Genomic DNA, 20,700 nt, shown 5'->3' with positions numbered 1-20,700 from the left:
AAATAACATAGAAAATGTGGTGCACACTGAATAACACGTGTTATTCAGTATGCACCACATTTTTAATGTTATTTCTTCATAGACAGAAAAAATATTAGTCATTCCTTAATGAAATTACCTTTGATTGATTGATTGATTGTTGTTGGTTGCTTAATATCAAGAAACAACACATAATATTGAAAAAATAATTAAGTGCTAATAAAGAACAAACATGATGTTCATGTAGATGTCTTGATGTCATCAATGGAGACTTTTTTGGCAGATCCAGGAGGGGAGGTTCCGGGGGTTGGAACCCCTCCTTTTTTTGGCTGATCAATGCTTTTGAATGTGAGCATACAGCTGGAACCCCTGTTTACTCTGGGTTGGGAACACCCCCTTTTTAAAATGGCTGGATCCGCCCCTGGACTTCTTTCCCCAACTAAATAGATAACTATAACTATAAATGGTACTGTTTGTGATTGATTTTTTGTTTACATATTTGCAGGTAACTATTGATATTGATTTTTAGTTTGATGTTTGATTGTTATATGCTATGAAGACAATGAATAAAAGTAAAAAAATAATAATTGATGTCATTTTAGTTTTTGATACCAAAAGATTATCAGATATAGTTGATTTGATTTTAAACATATTTTATTCATTGAGATATCATATAAAGATCTAAGCAAAGCTCTCTCCACAAAATGTATTATGAGATATATAGAAATGGCCCATCCATTTGTTAGTCCTCTTCTTTTTACATTCCTTGGCCAATACATTTTAAAAATCTCCAAGATATGATTGATGGTTGTCTAGTTTCTAGCAGCAAACACTTCATTCATATTCAGCGAAAAACATATTTATATAACTTAGTATTTATACCCTGCTTTGCACTCTAGACCAACATGCTGAGTTTTAACAACTTTTTCTTCAAGTTAATAAGGAAGAGGAAGGCATGTCACCCTTCTGAGAACCATTATAAAAGGTCAGATGAATTTTTATGGCCCCGAAATGAAGCTGTCATATAGTTTTACCCTTGTCTGTCATTCCGTCTTTCCTTAATTCCGTCATTCCGCAAGAAACCATTATACAGAGTTTTTTTTCTAAACGCCTTCAGATATTGGGCTGATTTTTGGTATGTGAGTTAACCATCATGAGTTACAGATCTAGTTTAAGTTTTGTTCCGCTCTGCTAATTTTTGCCTAAATTACGGACTTTGGACTTTGATAAATTGTTGACAATCACAGTTATACAGACTTTTTTTCTAAACCCTTTCAGATATTGGGCTGATTTTTGGTATGTAAGTTATTCATGATGAGTATAGATCAAGTATAAGTTTAGTTCCGCTCAGATGGGTTTTGCTGTAATTTCGGGCTTTGGACTTAGTTAAATTTTTAAAAATCACAGTTATACGGACCTTTTTTCTAAATGCTTTCAGATATTGGGCTGATTTTTGGTAAGTGAGCTAACCATGATGAGTTACAGATCAAGTTGTTTCATTCAGCTCCCCTAATTTTTGCCAAAATTAAGGGTTTACATCTTTGAAAATTGTTGGAAATCACAGTGATATGGACATTTTTCGATGCTCCTCCAAATTTTGAGCTGATTTTTGATATGTGAGACTACCATCATGTTTGTGTCCACATGTGTTATTGAAATTGCAGATTTTCTACTTTTTGAGACGCCATTCGTGCCGCTCTAACACATCTAGTTCTATATATATTGTTGTTCTGTTATTTAGAGTAATTATTTATATATACATAACTAACATTGAATTCTCTAAATATACAACAATGTTAAATCCCTTGTTAGGATTCAAACTCATGCTATTGGGATATGGAGACAACACAACCTGCACTGTGTCCATCACTTAAGACCAGTCTGCCACCTAGACTAAACTAATATAATTCAGCTTTCTGTGGCCTAGTGTTACCTTTAATTTTCAGTACAGTCTGTAGAATCTAAGAGTTGTAAATAAAATTGAGAATGGAAATGGGGAATGTGCCAAAGAGACAACAACCCGACCATAGAAAAAAACAACAGAAGAAGGTCACCAACAGGTCTTCAATGTAGTGAAAAAATTCCCGCACCCGGACACATTTCATTATATATATTAGGAATAAAGCTGGAACTGATTGCAGATTTATTATAGCTAACTGTATATTTATATCTTTATTCCCAAACAGCAAAACAGACATCAACCAATACACCAAATATAGCTTACTTGTTCTTATAATACCGAAAAACAGAAAAAAACTCAGAAAACTTAACATTGACCAAGAAAATAAGGTCATGGGCAGACAAACATTGCCAGATAGGCATATAAACTATACAAGTATTGCATACACAAAACAAAGTTAAGAAATATATTTGATAAAAAAAAGTTTACCAAGTAGTGGCTGAACAATGAAAATATGACAAATAGAAACTTCAGAGTAAACAGCATCTATAGCCAGGGTATGGAGTACAACCTTCTGCAGAAAACTTTATACAAATAGTATACACCATTGCTGCCAGGTTAGTTTCTTGCTTAAATGCAAGACGACACAAAAACTGGTGGTTACTTTTGATAAACATTGGAGTCATCAACCTTAGTTCTTACAAGGAAAGAAAATCACAATTTCGAATGTATCCAATCCATTAGGTGCACGGTTTATAGTAGCATTTTTATGCACCTGCCGTAGCTCTACCCTGGTCTGTCTGTACGCATGTCCCATAGTTGGTTTCCATTCTCTAACTTTAGTTTGCCTCAACCAAATGTTATAAAACTTATACACAATGCTTATTACCACTAAATACAGATCAAGCTTTAATTTTGGTGGCCTCACTTTTACCATTCTAGAGTTATGCCCCTTTACAAATGGAAAAATTGCCAAATTTTTCGTTTCTGTTCTCTTAACTTTAGTTTGCCTCAACCAAATGTTATGAAAATTATATACAATGCTTATTACCACAACAAGTGAGAAAAAAAAAATTAAGATTGTCCTTAATAAGACTTTGTAGTTGTTGCCTGTGAAATGTATTAAACTTGCTAATCAGGACATGCCAACCCAAAACAGGTTTTGATGTTCTGTATAGGCCTTTTCAATTTTATGCTTTGGAAGGTTTTCTATTAACAACATTCCATGTTTTTTTTCATTGTCAACTGCCATAAAGCAGCTGTTAGATATAACATTTAATTTTCTCCTTGTCTGTGGTTGGAAATTGTCATATATATTTATAGATTATCGTTAATCATCTCAACGAGATTGATTTTCTCGCTTGAGCCGGGACGGCGAAAGCGAGAAAAGCAATCAAGTTGAGATGACCAATGATAATCTGTTTATCGCTATTTTACCTATGACGACGTTGTCAATTTCATGTCAATTTCATTAGCAACGCCCCATGCCTCCTTAGTTTCTAGCGATAATTTTCCATCTCAAGCGAGTAGCATGATATGAAAAATTATCACTAAAAAATATTAAAGGAAAAATGCACAAAATAGCGATAAGCAGGTTTAGGTCATGTTTCATTTACTTAAGAAACCAAATACTGACTTTTCTACATGGGCAAAAATAGAGGTAAAACAAAATCTGTCACAGAGGTTTATTAAAAGTATATAGTAAGGCAATCATACAACAGAAGTAAGATTTAAATCAAGTAAATGCAATTATAGATACTAGAGAAATAAAACCAGTAAACAGGTTCACACAAATATGTCATTTATCACAGCTTTTTAAATAAAGTATTTTTTTATGAACAAATATAACTAGATATCATTGAGATGGGAGCCATCTCTGTGGGCCCCGCTGTGAATAATGTGCATTAAAAAATTGTATCTTTACCATAGGACATGGGTTTGTCAACTGAAATCAATGTTTTTGACCTTGACCTTTGACCTATGAAGTTGTAAATAAATTATGACAAACCCTTTGGTGTTGGTTTATAAACATGTCAAGTATAAACTTTGAAATGATAAAGGTTCTCAAGATATAGAGCGGACACGATCTTTACCATAGGTCATGGGGTTGTCAACTGAAACCAAAGTTTTTGACCTTGACCTTTGACCTAGGAAGTTGCACATAAATTATGACACACCCTTTGGTGTTGGTTTATATACATGTCAAGTATAAACTTTGAAATGATAACGGTTCTCAAGATATAGAGCGGACACAATCTTTACCATAGGACATGGGGTTGTCAACTGAAACCAAAGTTTTTGACCTTGAACTATGCCCTAGGCAGTCGTTCATAAATTATGACACACCCTCTGGTGTTGGTTCATATACATGTCAAGTATAAACTTTGAAATCATAACGGTTCTCAAGATATAGAGCGGACACGATCTTCACCACAGGACACAGGGTTGTCAACTGAAACCAAAGTTTTTTTACCTTACATGTCAAGTATAAACTTTGAAATGATAACGGTTCTCAAGATATAGAGCGGACACAATCTTTACCATAGGACATGGGGTTGTCAACTGAAACCAAAGTTTTTGACCTTGAACTATGCCCTAGGCAGTCGTTCATAAATTATGACACACCCTCTGGTGTTGGTTCATATACATGTCAAGTATAAACTTTGAAATCATAACGGTTCTCAAGATATAGAGCGGACACGATCTTCACCACAGGACACAGGGTTGTCAACTGAAACCAAAGTTTTTTTACCTTGACCTTTGACCTAGGAAGTTGTACATACATCATGACACGCCCTCTGGTGGTGGTTAATAAACATGTAAAGTATAAAGTATGAAATCATAATGGTTCTCTAGATATGGAGCGGACACAAAGTGTTACGGACGGACGGACAGACGGACGGACAGACGGACGGACGGACGGACGGACGGACAGACTGATCACTATAGGGGACCGCCTTTGGCGGGACCCTAATTAAATGTGATCATGATACATTCTCAAACAAACACATTCATACAGAGCACACACATATACTACTTTTATATATTTATTTGAATATAAATAAGGTCAATACAGTGGTTTGACATAGCTTCATGGAATGTGATCTTTTTTTCCTACACACAACACACAACTTAAAAAAAAAGTGTGCTATAAAAATGTAAAAAAAAGTATTTTCTTAACTAGACTGATTAAAGTCTATGCTTTATCTATAAAGTTCTGCCCATAGATACTTGTTGAAACTTTAGTTATTCACTGCTAAGTATAACAGTAAAATATATATTGTCTTTGAACCTTCAGCAGATTCTCCCACAAGGCCATATATCAAGTATTAAGTTCTGTACTGACAAATTTTGACAATAAAAGAACACTGGTTTATTCATCAAGAGCAGCAGTATCTAGTTTAGAAGACCATGTGACCAGATCTTCAACTTCATTTTCCCAGGGTTCATCTCTGTGGCCTGTTGGAGGTGGAGCTGTTGATGGTGCTGTAAGATACCAAAGGTCATAAGGTCAATTTTTTATCGAAACAATAAAAATTCAAACATCAACTTTTCATGAACTATATCAGATTTTAACTACTGATGATAACATTAATCTAAAATAGTCCAACAATAATTTATCAAATCAAATAGAATTTCATTTAATGAGGCATATTTCATAATACATGCAGCTATCCACAACACGAAAGTCTTCTTTATACAAGTGAAAATGCAACAAAACAAGTTTAAACAAGTGAATCTGATTTACTGCCCACTCATGATACCCATGCCTTGCTAAAAGTATAATGTAAACAGGAAGTTGTTGAGTAATGAATCTGAAAACACATCACACAGTATAGCTGACTCATATAAACCCTGAAATCAAATTTCAGAAAATATTAATGGAACTGACAGACTGAAAGATGGAGGGATGAAAGGACAGAGGTAAAACAGTATATTCCTCCCCCCTTTTTAAGTGGGGTATAATTTAAAGATTTATACATTGTCTCTTCTTTTTTGAGTGGTAAGATTGTTCTTACTTGGTGATAATCTGGGAGGAAGATATATCTTCTTCATTCTACTTAATCTTGCTAATTTGGCAGCTTTTTCATCCTCTTCATTTGGCCTGGTTTTGAAATTACCATACATCAGTGCAGAATGTCTGAAAACATATAAAATAAAAAGAACATGTAGCAATGTGCTCACTAATATTCCTGGTAATAACCATGTTAGAAACATGTCAATTGTCTTTATTAGGGATCAATAGTTTATAATCTGATGTAAAATTCAAAGTTCATGCACATAATTCATATCATAACTTCATACATATCTTTGAAACTTGAAACATTGTTACAATTTACAAAATGACAATTGTAATGCAACATCCTTAGTAATATTTGTTGTATTTTAAACTCCGAGGGCTTCAATTGGTGATTTGATGGTCGTGAAAACCCATTTACTGTCTCTGCTAACAAGTCACCAGTAAATTTAATTTCCGACAATCAAATCACAAAAAAAAAATAATGCTGTCGGAACTTCAAAAACAATACATTTATCTCCTAAATGACATTATACAAAGGACCTTCAAGAATTTGCAGTAACTGTAATTAATTTTTTCCCCAGAATAAAAGTCAGTTATTCTTACTCTTCTATTTGTCTTTTCATCTGTTCTTCGATTTCTTCCTGTGGTAGACCTAAATGTACTTTCTGTAAAACTGTACTTTCTTTAATTATCTCTAATACTAAAATCAAAAACAATAATGCTAAACATTTTTTTAATGGTCTCCTGTAATCAAATTGTTTAACATAATTCATGGAAACCCTCAATTCACTTTGGACATGTATTCTTGTTTCTGACTTTATAACAGCTTTAAAAATATAACTTTGTATATAAACAGTTTCCTGGACAAAAAATCAAGTTATTTTTTAGAAGATTTTATATAAGGACAAAAGCCTGTATACATCATGCAAATCGTAATCTTAAATATGCAAACACTGTTGGTCTGTGAAATTGTGATTTATTTGAAAAAGGTACCTCATGACACAAAGATAAACAATTCAAAACCACTTTTTTCTACTTTCTGTTTTCTGATTTTACTATCCTGCACCACTTCCAGTAACCATAGTACAAAAAAATGTATCTTCCACTTTCATGGTGTGATATCCCCCAAAAATGCAATATTTTGTTTTAATTTTTAAATGTAAGGTTCATTTCAGGATAAATTCTGATGAGTCCAGAAAAAAATGATGGACTATCTTATTTCATTCAATGTTTTAACAAGAACCAGAAACTGGAGTTGTAATACAAGACTAGTACAAATTAGCTTGATTGAGATATTGAGATATCAAAAGACTTATCTCCCTTTTGACATTTTTCATAAGAACATTATTAACATTATTCAGGAATATAGATAATTAAATGGTGTATTTTTTCTTGTACAAAATTATAGAATAACACTATACTCAGCATGGCTACCATATTATTTTTGCAAAGTTTAAAAATCATTCACAAATAACTAACAAAAAACAGGAATTTCTTTGAAAAATTGCCAAGGGAGATAATTCTATTATAGCTCAATTTGGCTTATGGTATAAGAGTCTGATCGAGCTATATTAGCTTAAAATGCAGGTAAACAGAATCTGTTGAAAACTGTATGGATACCTTGATAATTCACATGTCATTTCTTACTTATTTGCTATTCTTGGACAACCATGTCAAGTCCCTTTACCCTGATTGCTTTTCATGAGGATATGTGAACATACATGGAAATTGAGTAATCTTTGTAATAAAATCAATAGTTTCAGCAAACTCAAATTGTAAACACTCTTTAAAAAAAATAATAGAAAAAATGTAATCCATTATTTCCTTATCATATTATAATATCAAACAGTTTAATATTTCTAGTAGTCATACAACTTGCAAAACATGGTTTATTTCATTCACTTATTCTTAAACTTACATGGATTTTTCAATTCTTGTGCTGGTTTAGAAGTAGCTATACCACTCCATGTTGTGTGATAATCATCAAAGGACAATCTTGTTATCTTTGATGATGAAGGTTTATAAGCAGCTGTGGCTACTTTTGTAGTTTCTGTGGGTGTGGCAAATCTCACTCTCGACTCCAACTCGGAATGAGGAGTTACACCCGCTAAAAATAAATTAAATACTTTAAAACATTTGTTTTATCAAATATAACTAGCATGTTTTAACTTCAAAAAAATTGTTTTGAGGAAATGCCAATAGTAGGATATTTAATATTGTTATTTTGTAGTGATGTCTGCCACTTTATCAAAACACTCATTTTATGAACATATAGTTAGCTGTGACTTGTGCTACATGTATACAGTATATTTTAATCAAAATGTTGAAATTTTCAATAATCAATTTACATTACTGTTTTGGTGTTAGTAAGAATAAGAACTTCCATTTCTTTAACTTCAGAATGTTGGTTTGCTTGTAGAAAGCAGAAATATGACATAATTATTATTCCATGATTCATAAAAAGTCTATTGTATACCCAGTGGCTATACGTAAAAAAAGGCATGAGAAAGATTTTTTGAACAATTATCACTGAAACTGTCAAAAACATAAATCTACATATGTCTCACACTCTGTGACTTTTATACAAGACAAGACAACTATCTAAATGATATTTAATATCATATTTAGGACAATATATGCAACTGTCAGTTTGATATTTTCAAATTATCAATTTGTTTAAATTTTTCATATTGTTGACAAAGGGAGACATCTCTAAGCAGATTTACTTCAATTATGTCTACTTTTTACCATTTTTTTAAAAGATGAACATGGGATGAACTATCATATCTTTATTGGTATTTTTTCTTACAAAAAAAGTTTCCCTTTGATGGCTTTAAATTTTTCATATTGTTGACAAAGGGAGACATCTCTAAGCAGATTTACTTCAATTATGTCTACTTTTTACCATTTTTTAAAAAGATGAACATGGGATGAACTATCATATCTTTATTGATATTTTTTCTTACAAAAAAAGTTTCCCTCTGACGGCTTATGCAGATGAAATGATCAATGAGTAAAGCTGGATACAAATACTAGTTTTGATAGTTTCGTGAATTTCATGCATACATGTACAAAAGAAATAAAACGTAACATAACCTGTTTTTTAATTATTACCTTCAACACGCTGACTAGCTACAACACAGTCAAGTACCATTTGTCTATAGGCATGAGGTGAATGTATAATCATATCTGATGCCTCAGGATTCACAGGACTGTCCAGGTTGGGATTGGATAATAAATTCTACAATATAATAAAGATTGATCATGCAATTTATGTATTTAAGGTAACAGGTGCATCCCACTTGATTTTATGAAAATTTGTATGCAACTTTGGCACAACAAAGAAGTAGGAATATGATATACATGTATATAACTGGTTAATAGCTATTCTAATTTGGACTTAATTTTAACTATCTTCCCCAAGCACAAGTATAAACCGAATTGATGCTGATGGTCAACCTGCACTTTTTATGACTTTTTGAAATTTAAAATTATGCATCTATGTGTACCTGTATTGTTATTAATATAAATGAAAGACTGTAGGACTCTTGCCACTTTGAATAATCATCTAGGAAATCTATACAAGGTCTTCCTGTGATCATGTCAACTGAAAAAAAACAAAATAAAGTCATCTATATAAGGATCATGCATGTACTTAATATGAGTTTTGTTTGAATAAATAATAAGGTATTCTATATTGGTATAACTTTAGAAGGTTTTTCTACATGAATTTGATTAAAATAAAACAGCATATTCAGCTACAGAATAGGGAAATTAATCACACTAAATGTCACATGCTTTTACATGTAACTTTATGGCAAGATGTTTGATGTCAATTGGTTTTGGTAAATAATGCTCATTAAATAGTGAATTTATACATCGCTTTCTCTAACAAGAGGCTCTCAAGAGCCTGAATCGCTCACCTGGTAAACAATGCCTTCGGCCATGTTTTTTGACGAAATAGAAAATAAAACACAAACTTTATTTTATACACCCTACTGATCATTCAAATGAAGTTTGGTTGAATTTGGTTGAGTAGTTTTAGAGGAGAAGATTTTTTAAAGTTAGCAAATATGATGAACAAATTGTGAAAAATTGTCATTAAAGGACAATAACCCCTTAAGGGGTCAATTGACAATTTTGGTCATATTAAATTATTTGTAGATCTTACTTTGATGATCATTTTTGCTGTTTACAGTTTATCTTTATCTATAATGATATTCAAGATAATGACCAAAAACTGCAAAATTTCCTTAAAATTACCAATTAAGTGGCAGCAACCCAACAATGGTTTGTTTGATTCGTCTGAAAATTTCAGGGCTGATAGATCTTGACCTAATGAACATTATTACCCCATGTCAGATTTGCTCTAAATGCTTTCGTTTTTGAGATATAAGCCAAAAACTGCATTTGACCCCTATGTTCTATTTAAAGTAAGGGCGGCCATGTTTTTTGACGGATCAAAAATCGAAGCACACACTTTGTGCAGGATAATCTAAGGAACTATCATGCTAAGTTTCATCCAAATCCATTCAGTAGTTTCAGAGGAGAAGATTTTTTAAAGTTAGCAAATATGATGAACAAATTGTGAAAAATTGTCATTAAAGGACATTTACCCCTTAAGGGGTCAATTGACAATTTTGGTCATATTAACCTATTTGTAGATCTTACTTTGCTGATCATTTTTGCTGTTTACAGTTTATCTTCATCTATAATAATATTCAAGATAATGACCAAAAACTGCAAAATTTCCTTAAAATTACCAATTAAGTGGCAGCAACCCAACAATGGTTTGTTTGATTCATCTGAAAATTTCTGGGCTGATAGATCTTGACCTAATGAACATTTTTACCCCATGTCAGATTTGCTCTAAATGCTTTCGTTTTTGAGATATAAGCCAAAAACTGCATTTGACCCCTATGTTCTATTTAAAGTAAGGGCGGCCATGTTTTTTGACGGATCAAAAATCGAAGCACACACTTTGTGCAGGATAATCTAAGGAACTATCATGCTAAGTTTCATCCAAATCCATTCAGTAGTTTCAGAGGAGAAGATTTTTTAAAGTTAGCAAATATGATGAACAAATTGTGAAAAATTGTCATTAAAGGACATTTACCCCTTAAGGGGTCAATTGACAATTTTGGTCATATTAACCTATTTGTAGATCTTACTTTGCTGATCATTTTTGCTGTTTACAGTTTATCTTCATCTATAATAATATTCAAGATAATGACCAAAAACTGCAAAATTTCCTTAAAATTACCAATTAAGTGGCAGCAACCCAACAATGGTTTGTTTGATTCATCTGAAAATTTCTGGGCTGATAGATCTTGACCTAATGAACATTTTTACCCCATGTCAGATTTGCTCTAAATGCTTTCGTTTTTGAGATATAAGCCAAAAACTGCATTTGACCCCTATGTTCTATTTTAAGTAACGGCGGCCATGTTTTTTGACGGATCAAAAATCGAAGCACACACTTTGTGCAGGATAATCTAAGGAACAATCATTTTAAGTTTCATTCAAATCCATTCAGTAGTTTCAGAGGAGAAGATGTTTGAAAAATTGTTAATGACGACGACGACGACAGACGCCAAGTGAGGAGAAAAGCTCACATGGCCTTTTAGGCCAGGTGAGCTAAAAATATCGAGAAAAAAAAATACTGTCTTAAATTTTGGTAAATATGTGGTTTAATTGACATTTGAAAAATTCATTTTTACTTTGACCAATCATTAAAAGATAGTAATAATATAAAATTTCACAGTTTAAAAATTAGATAAGGCTGTTACAAAAAGTCATTCTTCCAGTGCTATCCATGTTGAAGATAATTAATTAATAGTACTTACCATTAGGGTGAAATGGGATGGTATGAAAACAGACATCAGGAGGCCTCACATTATAATGTTCATCAAATTTTATGTATACACGAAATATTCCACCTGAAAATTAAATTATAAATGTTCATCAAAAGTTGTTCACACATCAAAATTTAATTATCTCCCTTCCACCTAATTCACACAAACAGTTTGACAGTTATTAGTTTGGAATTAACAACAACTTTAGTTATTCATACTTAAGAAATGGTCACAGGTTGACATTTCATAAATAAACAATGCAGCACATTAGAAATGAGGTGAAAAATAATTTTTTAAAGAAATAGTATTTTGAAATGTACGTCTCTTTTCTTTTTGTTTGCTTTAAATAATTATGCCTATTTCTTTTTTAAGACAACGACAACTGAATTAAAACTATTCAGTGTTGCATTTACAATGTATATGTTAACTTTATCTAAAATATGTAAGGTACATGTAAGATTATGAAATACCTTCCCATAAGGAATCCTTCAAGCCTTTTATCTTGGCTACCCATTCAAATAAACTGTCATTCTGTAACGGTAAAGCTTCTATTCCCTAAATAAAAAATATGTGATTTTTAATACACGTATATCTTTGTCAATGATTTACAATAACTGAAATTAGTCCAACCAATGTCTTAAAAAACATTAACCACAGACTTAAACTATATATTGATGCCCCCTAACGAAGGTGGAATGGAGCTTGATAATACTTAACTTGACAGAAACATATACTTTTAGTGTTTACCAAACACACAATTAACTTTTCAGGCCAAAAGTTTTCTTTTTTTCAAAAAGGAATTATTTTGAAAAGTAATATTTATGCAACAAAGCAAAATAGGAAAGAACAAATAAACATACCCAAGGAGGAGACTTCTGCAGTTTCTCATATTCTCTCTCAATCAAAAGGTGAGCTCTTGAAAACATTTTCTTTCTCACCTACATGAATAATAAAACTAGAGGCTCTCAAGAGCCTGTGTCGCTCACCTTGGTGCATGTTAAACAATGGACACAGATAAATTCATGACGAAATTGTGTTTTTTGGTGATGTGTTTGTAGATCTTACTTTACTGTACATTCTTGTTGCTACAATTATCTCTATCTAAAATGAACTTGGCTCAGTAATTACAGTGGAAAATATATTCTAAAAATTTACAAAAATTTATGAAAATTGTTAAAAAATGACTATAAAGGGCAATAACTCCTTAAGGGGTAAACTGACAATTTTGGTCATTTGACTTATTTGTAGATCTTACTTTGCTGAACATTATTGCTGTTTACAGTTTATCTCTATCTATTATAATATTCAAGATAATAACCAAAAGCTGCAAAATTTCCTTAAAATTACTAATTCTGGGGCAGCAACCCAACAACAGGTTGTCTGTTTTGTCTGAAAATTTCAGGGCAGAAAGATCTTGACCTGATAAACAATTTATTCCCTGACAGATTTGCTCTAAATGCTTTGGTTTTAGAGATATAAGCCAAAATCTACATTTCACCCCATGTACTATTTTTAGCCATGGTGGCCATTTTGGTTAGTTGGCAGGGTCAAGCCACACATTTTTAAAACTAGATACCCAAATGATGATTGTGGCCAACTTTGGTTAAATTTGGCCCAGTAGTTTCAGAGAAAATTTTTAAAAGAATACTAAAATTTTAGAAAAATGGTTAAAAATTGACTATTAAGGGCAATAACTCCTTAATGGGTCAACTGACTATTTTGGTCATGTTGGTTGACTTATTTGTAGATCTTACTTTGCTGAACATTATTGCTGTTTACAGTTTATCTCTATCTATAATAATATTCAAGATAATAAGCAAAAACTGCAAAATTTCCTTAAAATTACTAATTCAGGGGCAGCAACCCAACAACGGGTTGACCGATTTGTCTGAAAATTTCAGGGCAGATAGATCTTGACCTATAGATAATTTTACCCCATGTCAGATTCGCTCTAAATGCTTTGGTTTTAGAGTTATAAGCCAAAATCTACATTTTACCCCTATGTTCTATTTTTAGCCATGGCGGCCATCTTGGTTGGTTGGCAGGGTAAAGCCACACATTTTTTTAAACTAGATACCCAAATGATGATTGTGGCCAAGTTTGGATTAATTTGGCCAAGTAGTTTCAGAGGAGAAGATTTTTGTAAAAGATTACTAAGATTTATGAAAAGTGGTTAAAAATTGACTATAAAGGGCAATAACTCCTAAAGAGGTCAACTGACCTTTTCGGTCATGTTGACTTATTTGTAAATCTTACTTTGCTGAACATTATTGCTGTTTACAGTAAAATTTCCTTAAAATTACCAATTTAGGGGCAGCAACCCAACAACAGGATAAACTAGATACCCCAATGAAAATTGTGGCCAAGTTTGGTTAAATTTGGCCCAGTAGTTTCTGAGGAGAAGATTTTTGTAAAAGCTAACAACAGACAACGACGACGGACGATGGACGCAAAGTGATGGGAAAAGCTCACTTGGCCCTTTGGGCCGGGTGAGCTAAAAATAAAGCATTTAATAAGTATGATAATTTAATCAAACGATGTCAGCATTTAATCTTATTGTTACTTTCAAAGTGACCTAAAATTACTGTTTTTATTTTTAAATAACACAATATTGTTGCACTTGCACTGAGATAATAAATAGACTTTTGTTTGATCGCTCTACCCCCTTTTTAGGTCTCACATATTTCTATGTTTAGTTGGTAAATAGATATAGGTTCAAAACGAAACCTTTCTTATTTTACTTTTTCTTTTTAGCAGAAATTTTATACTATCTCAGATTCTGTAGTAAACCCTGGATATAAAACTATTATTTGTATTATATTATCCTTTAATATGTTTATAAATAGAAAATGTATGTTCAGTAGTGCTAGTCAAGCAGTAGGTCTTTTCACCACCAAACACCCCAAAAATTTATTATTTTGTCTTTTATCGTTATAAATGTGACTTAAATATAATAATCAAGTTATTAATTCAACAAGAGTGCACACACTGAAATGTCTCGCCTTCTTTACTAATCATTGATATTATGTTGATACTCCTAAATATAAAGCTTTATTACGACTGTCACATAAACTTAACATTAACCAAGAAAACTAAACATTGATCAATGAACCATGAAAATGAGGTCAAGGTCAGATGAACCATATGCCAGGCAGACATGTACAGCTAACAATGCTTCCATACAACAAATATAGTTGACCTATTGGTTATAGTTTAAGAAAATAGACCAAACACAAAAACTTAACACTGAGCAATGAACCGGAAAAACCAGGTCAAGATCAAATAAAACCTGCACGACTGACATATAGATCATAAAATATTTCCATACACCAAATATAGTTGACCTATGACATATAGTATTAGATAAAAAGACCAAAACTCAAAAACTCAAAAACTTAACTTTGACCACTGAACCATGAAAATGAGGTCAAGGTCAGATGACATCTGCCCGCTAGACATGTACACCTTACAATCATTCCATACAACAAATATAGTAAACCTATTGCATAAAGTATGAGAAAAACAGACCAAAACACAAAAACTTAACTATAACCACTGAACCATGAAAATGAGGTCAAGGTCAGATGACACCTGCCAGTTGGACATGTACACCTTACAGTCCTTCCATACACCGAATATACTAGACCTATTGCTTATAGTATCTGAGATATGGACTTGCCCACCAAAACTTAACCTTGTTCACTGATCCATGAAATGAGGTCGAGGTCAAATGAAAACTGTCTGATAGGCATGAGGACCTTTCAAGGTACGCACATACTAAATATAGTTATCCTATTACTTATAGTAAGAGAGAATTTAACATTACAAACAATCTGAACTTTTTTTTCAAGTGGTCACTGAACCATGAAAATGAGGTCAAGGACAATGGACATGTGACTGACGGAAACTTCGTAACATGAGGCATCTATATACAAAATATGAAGCATCCAGGTCTTCTACCTTCTAAAATATATAGCTTTTAAGAAGTGAGCTAACACCGCCGCCGCCGTAGCCGCCGCCGCTGGATCACTATCCCTATGTCGAGCTTTCTGCAACAAAAGTTGCAGGCTCGACAACAAATCAGAAGATCAAGAGTCCAAATATCTACAGAAAACAGAAAGGGAGAGTCTATAACACCCCACTTTTTGAACTCCGCAGACCCCCATGGACACCTCAAATATATTTTTTTCCATTTTTTTCTTCTATAAAATAGTTGTACCAATAATAAGAGAAGAGAAAAATATCAAGATCTAACCGAGAACAGAGATCGAGGATACTTGAACTGATTACTAATTATGAATATATTTGAATTCTATTATTTGAATAACACACACAATGTAATCCGGAAAGTGATGATTGATGAATCCGGAGACATTTTTCCTTATATTTATAATCGATTTTAACATAAAAATGATGCCCGTAAAAATCTAAAAATTTATTAAATTATACGTAATTTCATTTGTTTTATCATTTTATTGTATTATATCACAGTTTTTCTTAGTGGTTGGTGGTTTTTGAGGTGTTCGGCAGTGTTCGGTGGTGAAAAGACCCACCCCTAGTCAAGTACTTTCCAGTACTATTAATATTATAGCAGCGGGCTGAGGGTTACAACTTCCGGTGACGGACAACTTTCTTATAAGCGTTGTGTGTCTGATAATTTTTTATACCTGAAAACAGGTCGTAGGTTGCGTATTACTATTTCTATTTGTTAGTGTAGCACCCTACGAATCTGCAATCAGTACCCACTTTGAGTCTTGTAGGGCTTTTATAGAATGATACTGAATAAAGGTAATGATTTATTAACCAAAATAATCATGGTTTATAAAGGCTGAACAATATATATATATATATATATATATATATATATATATATAAATAAGTATAGTATATACAATTAAAACACTATTAGCTGCTCTAGTAATATGTGGTGCACCTATAACTCAAGTGAGAAAAAGGGGGATTTATATATAGGTATTACTGGCATTCGTGGTAGTTAGCTGTGGTATCAAAATATGGTAGATACAAGGGTATTAACAGAAATAGTACACAATAATTCTAGCAACAAAATTATATTTCTTAATAAACAGAGAAATAATGTCTGATATTATGATTGTTCGTATAATTAACATTTTATTATCTCTGTGAGTGTCAATCTACTTAAAGTACTTTATACTGATATAGTAATAAATATTCAATATGATAGCTCAAAAATGTGTCACTAGCATGTCGTACTTTGAATTGATTTTTGTATGTGTATATGAAAAACCCTGTTGGCCCTCAACAAACTCTAGCGTAGTCAAATGTTTGTAATATGATTGTATGTGTTGTAGAATAAATATTATCTTGTAATAGTTTTATTAATTTCAATTACGTAACTCTATATCAAATTTCGGGTATCTATTTTCCCCAAAGGGTTTTAACCTATTTTCCTAGAAATGACACTCTAGCAGTGTCGGGATTGTGTTGTGTCAAGACACAGTTAATACAGTATATTATCTTTAATAAAAGCTAACTGTTTTCTTTATTAGGATAAATTAATTGTTATAGATAAAATGAATCAAAATTACTTTTGACACTAATATTAATTGTGCCCACCTTAACGACAAACAACAATATTATTGTGCAAAAGGAGACTAAATATTTGGATATGGCGCCTAGAAAAGACAAGACTGAACCCGAGAGATGCGAACTTCCTTATTTATAATGAGTACAACACGGTGCGACACAAAGTTCATTAAAGACATAATGCCAATAGCATGGTAACGTCTGTGACGTCATGCCACCATCGCTATCCCAAGATGCAATACAATAACGTCAACAATAATGGCTGACGACAATATAACAACACAGACCGTGTTGTGCAACATTAACACTGTACAATACCTTTTAAATCCCTAATAAGATATGCTAACTACCACGAAAAATGCCAACTATTATCTAGTATAGGTAAGAAACACATTTCATAATAATTCAATACGTTATATAACTGTAATAAAGTTCAGCATTTCTGTACTTAACAATGACAATTATATATATTGAAATAAAAATATCCCTCCTAAACTTGAATCTCCCCTGTGACAGGCCACGGCCGTTACATTATGCAGGATGGTGTCACGGAACAGAAGTTCCTTCATATTGTAAGTTCCAAAAGGAAAAAAAAATTCTGGAATATCATTTCCACAGGAACAAATACTACATTATTCTATACCATTTATTCCGTTAGGAACATATCCTAACGGAATAAATGGTATAGAATATTTGTTCCAACAGGAATACATGTAATGACAATGTTCATTGGAACTTCTGTTAGGCGGAACAAATATACGTTGACATGTTCCTTATGTATGTTCATTTGGCATTTTGTTCACAAAATTAAGATACTTACACATGACAAGGATTTAACTATACGTACAAATCCTTGCACATGATAAACAAATGTACACGACCTGGGGTATTTGCAGGTTATCTATTTTAAAGCTTTACAACCACAGGCACTTGTTTCTATCCCTTAAAAGACCAACCATCAACGTATATTTACATATACGTTGATATTGGGTCTTCCTATAGACAGAAACAAGTGCCTGTGTTTACAACTGAGACATTTTTGGATACATTTGTAAGTTTTTATATCTTCTTAGTTAGGCTATAGAACCTTTCGAGTATTTATTTAGCAATAAAATATTGTACCTAATTCGTCTACTCTTATTTTATTAAGTTATTGTCTCATAATTAAGCTGATATCTCTGCATTTATGACATAAATCAGGTATTTATTTTTTTACAAATATAGTTCAGTTATCCTCCATGTTGTTGATCTTCACAACCACTGATGTGCGCATGTCCTGTTCCGAATTTTTCCTTTCCGAATGGTTTTGTTTAATTCGCGGGAAATACGCTTTTTATTGATATTAATACTAATATTTTCACTTGAAAACTGTGCAGAGGCTCTCGATCAGTTTTAGTATTATAACTTTTGGCTTGATCATGTCAGTCATGGTAGGAAATTATTTGAGAAGTTATGACGTATTTTGCGCATTTAAAATAGGCACTGGCTACGGTTACATGGAAATGTAACAATAATAAAAATATTATTGTTACATTGGAGACTAATTGCCGGAATGCAAAGTTGGGTAAGGAACCGATTAATTACTAATGTAACAATAATTATTGAGGCTACGGTTACATTGCGTTATTGTTACATGAAAAACAGCAATGTAAGCTAGATTATTAAACTTGTTATTAAACTTAAATCTTCTATATAGTTTTGTTGCTTAATTCATTCATGTCTACTAAATAATACTTGTTATAATAATAAATAATAAATATTATTATTCAACAAATGGTGTTTAAATAGTTTTAAGTATTAATGGATTTGATGTTCTTAAAGATACTACTTCAAATTAGTAGTGTCAAAGAGCGAAACATATAGTTCAATGGTTTGTTGTTGAAAACTCGGGCTGAGAAAACTATTCACTTAAGTATTTAACTGCACACCTACTCGTATTACTGTCATTATACTTTGAACAAAAGATGAAGAGATTCCTATTACCAATTTTGTCAAGTTGGGTGAAAAATTTAAAACTTGCATGGGATGCGTTTGAAACGAAACTGAAACAATATCAAGACACAAATTTCATACAGCTATACAAACGCACTTACCAAAAATTGATACATCAAACACAAAGTTTGCTAACTGTGAACTAACACTGTGAACTTCTATATACATGTATAAAATTGAGAATGGAAATGGGGAATGTGTCAAAGCGACAACAACCCCAACATAGAGCAGACAACAGCCGAAGGTCACCAATGGGTCTTCAATGTAGCGAGAAACTCCCGCACCCGTCGGAGGCGTCCTTCAGCTGGCCCCTAAACAAATATGTGTACTAGTTCAGTGATAATGGACGTCATACTAAACTCCGAATTATACACAAGAAACTAACATTAAAAAATCATACAAGACTTACAAAGGCCATGCAAAGGATCCTGATTTGAGAAAGGCGCAAAATTGCGGCGGGGTTAAACATGTTTATGAGATCTCAACCCTCCCCTATACCTCTAGCCAATGTAGAAAAAATAAACGCACAACACTACGCATAGTAGCATGTCCGAGTCCGATTTCAGAATCCATGGAGGACGTACTATAAAAAAAAAATAAAAAAATTGTATGTTATACTTGTATGTATTGTAAATATAAGATAATGTCTTCAACTTTTATTATTTGGTACATATTACTAGTCCCATCGAGCATTGCTGTTTTTCATGTAACAATAACGCAATGTAACCGTAGCCTCAATAATTATTGTTACATTCGTAATTAATCGGTTCCTTATCCAACCATGCATTCCGGCATTTAGTCCCCAATGTAACAATAATATTTTTATTATTGTTACATTTCCATGTAACCGTAGCCAGTGCCTTTAAAATATCGCGGGACTCAATCATGATTATTTTGATTAACAGCTGATCTAGTATAATACAGTCCCAGATCATTGTATACAAGTGGTTTAAAGATGTTTGCATGCACAGTGACTCGGTTAACAGATTAAAATTTGGTTCATCAAACTCCTTTCGTATTTTCGTTTTTAACGTAAGCTTCCGCCGTGATATTTCTGTGTTTTCTAGCAATGTTCAGTCGGAGACATAAAGGCCTATAATACGTCTCTGGTATAGTTTACCATCCATATCCGTAGACTTTACTGAAAAATCCTAAAACAATTTGAAAACTTCATTGATAAACGAAATTTGAATCTACGTTTAAAAATCATGATCACTCTTGTCAATATGATATTTACATCTGTAGTTTTCTGGCAAATTAATGGAAATTCGATACAATATACTAGATCGTGCAAATTTCGTTGAGGGAGACGGTATATACTTTAATCCTTTACTGAGTATCCAGTGGCGTAGCTAGGCTATTTTCAAGTGTACGCCCTAACCTCAGCG

The 20,700-nt window shown here is 32.5% G+C and overlaps 1 protein-coding gene across 2 annotated transcripts; it reads right to left on the bottom strand.

Moving 5' to 3' along the window:
• Positions 1–4,912: 4,912 nt before the first annotated feature.
• On the bottom strand, positions 4,913–18,589 carry LOC143068256 (ubiquitin-conjugating enzyme E2 U-like). 2 transcript variants are annotated; one of them, XM_076242175.1, is made up of 10 exons: positions 18,443–18,589; positions 12,616–12,693; positions 12,226–12,310; positions 11,747–11,839; positions 9,410–9,507; positions 9,015–9,141; positions 7,819–8,007; positions 6,504–6,600; positions 5,899–6,020; positions 4,913–5,365 (listed from the first exon to the last, which is right to left on the bottom strand). In XM_076242175.1, exons 2-10 carry the CDS (start codon positions 12,679–12,681, stop codon positions 5,253–5,255), a joined length of 990 nt encoding a protein of 329 aa, XP_076098290.1. In that variant the 5' UTR covers positions 12,682–12,693; positions 18,443–18,589; the 3' UTR covers positions 4,913–5,252. The 2 variants fall into 2 exon arrangements, with proteins under 2 accessions (XP_076098290.1, XP_076098300.1); XM_076242185.1 differs by having other exon boundaries at positions 18,537–18,557.
• Between the last annotated feature and the right edge of the window lie 2,111 nt (positions 18,590–20,700).

This window comes from Mytilus galloprovincialis, chromosome 1 (genome assembly GCF_965363235.1).
Source record: "Mytilus galloprovincialis chromosome 1, xbMytGall1.hap1.1, whole genome shotgun sequence".
NCBI lineage: Eukaryota > Metazoa > Mollusca > Bivalvia > Mytilida > Mytilidae > Mytilus > Mytilus galloprovincialis.
Note: the sequence above shows the minus strand (reverse complement) of the source record. Positions and strands in the feature narration are given on the sequence as shown.

Bases quoted from the DNA above. Each gene is read 5' to 3' on its own strand.
- LOC143068256 (XM_076242175.1), bottom strand. From the start codon at position 12,681: ATGTTTTCAAGAGCTCACCTTTTGATTGAGAGAGAATATGAGAAACTG. The intron at 11,840-12,225 runs GTATTTCATAAT...TTTAATTTTCAG, and splicing joins GAAGGATTCCTTATGGGAAG to GTGGAATATTTCGTGTATAC. The intron at 8,008-9,014 runs GTAATAATTAAA...ATTTATTTTTAG, and splicing joins AGCTAGTCAGCGTGTTGAAG to CGGGTGTAACTCCTCATTCC.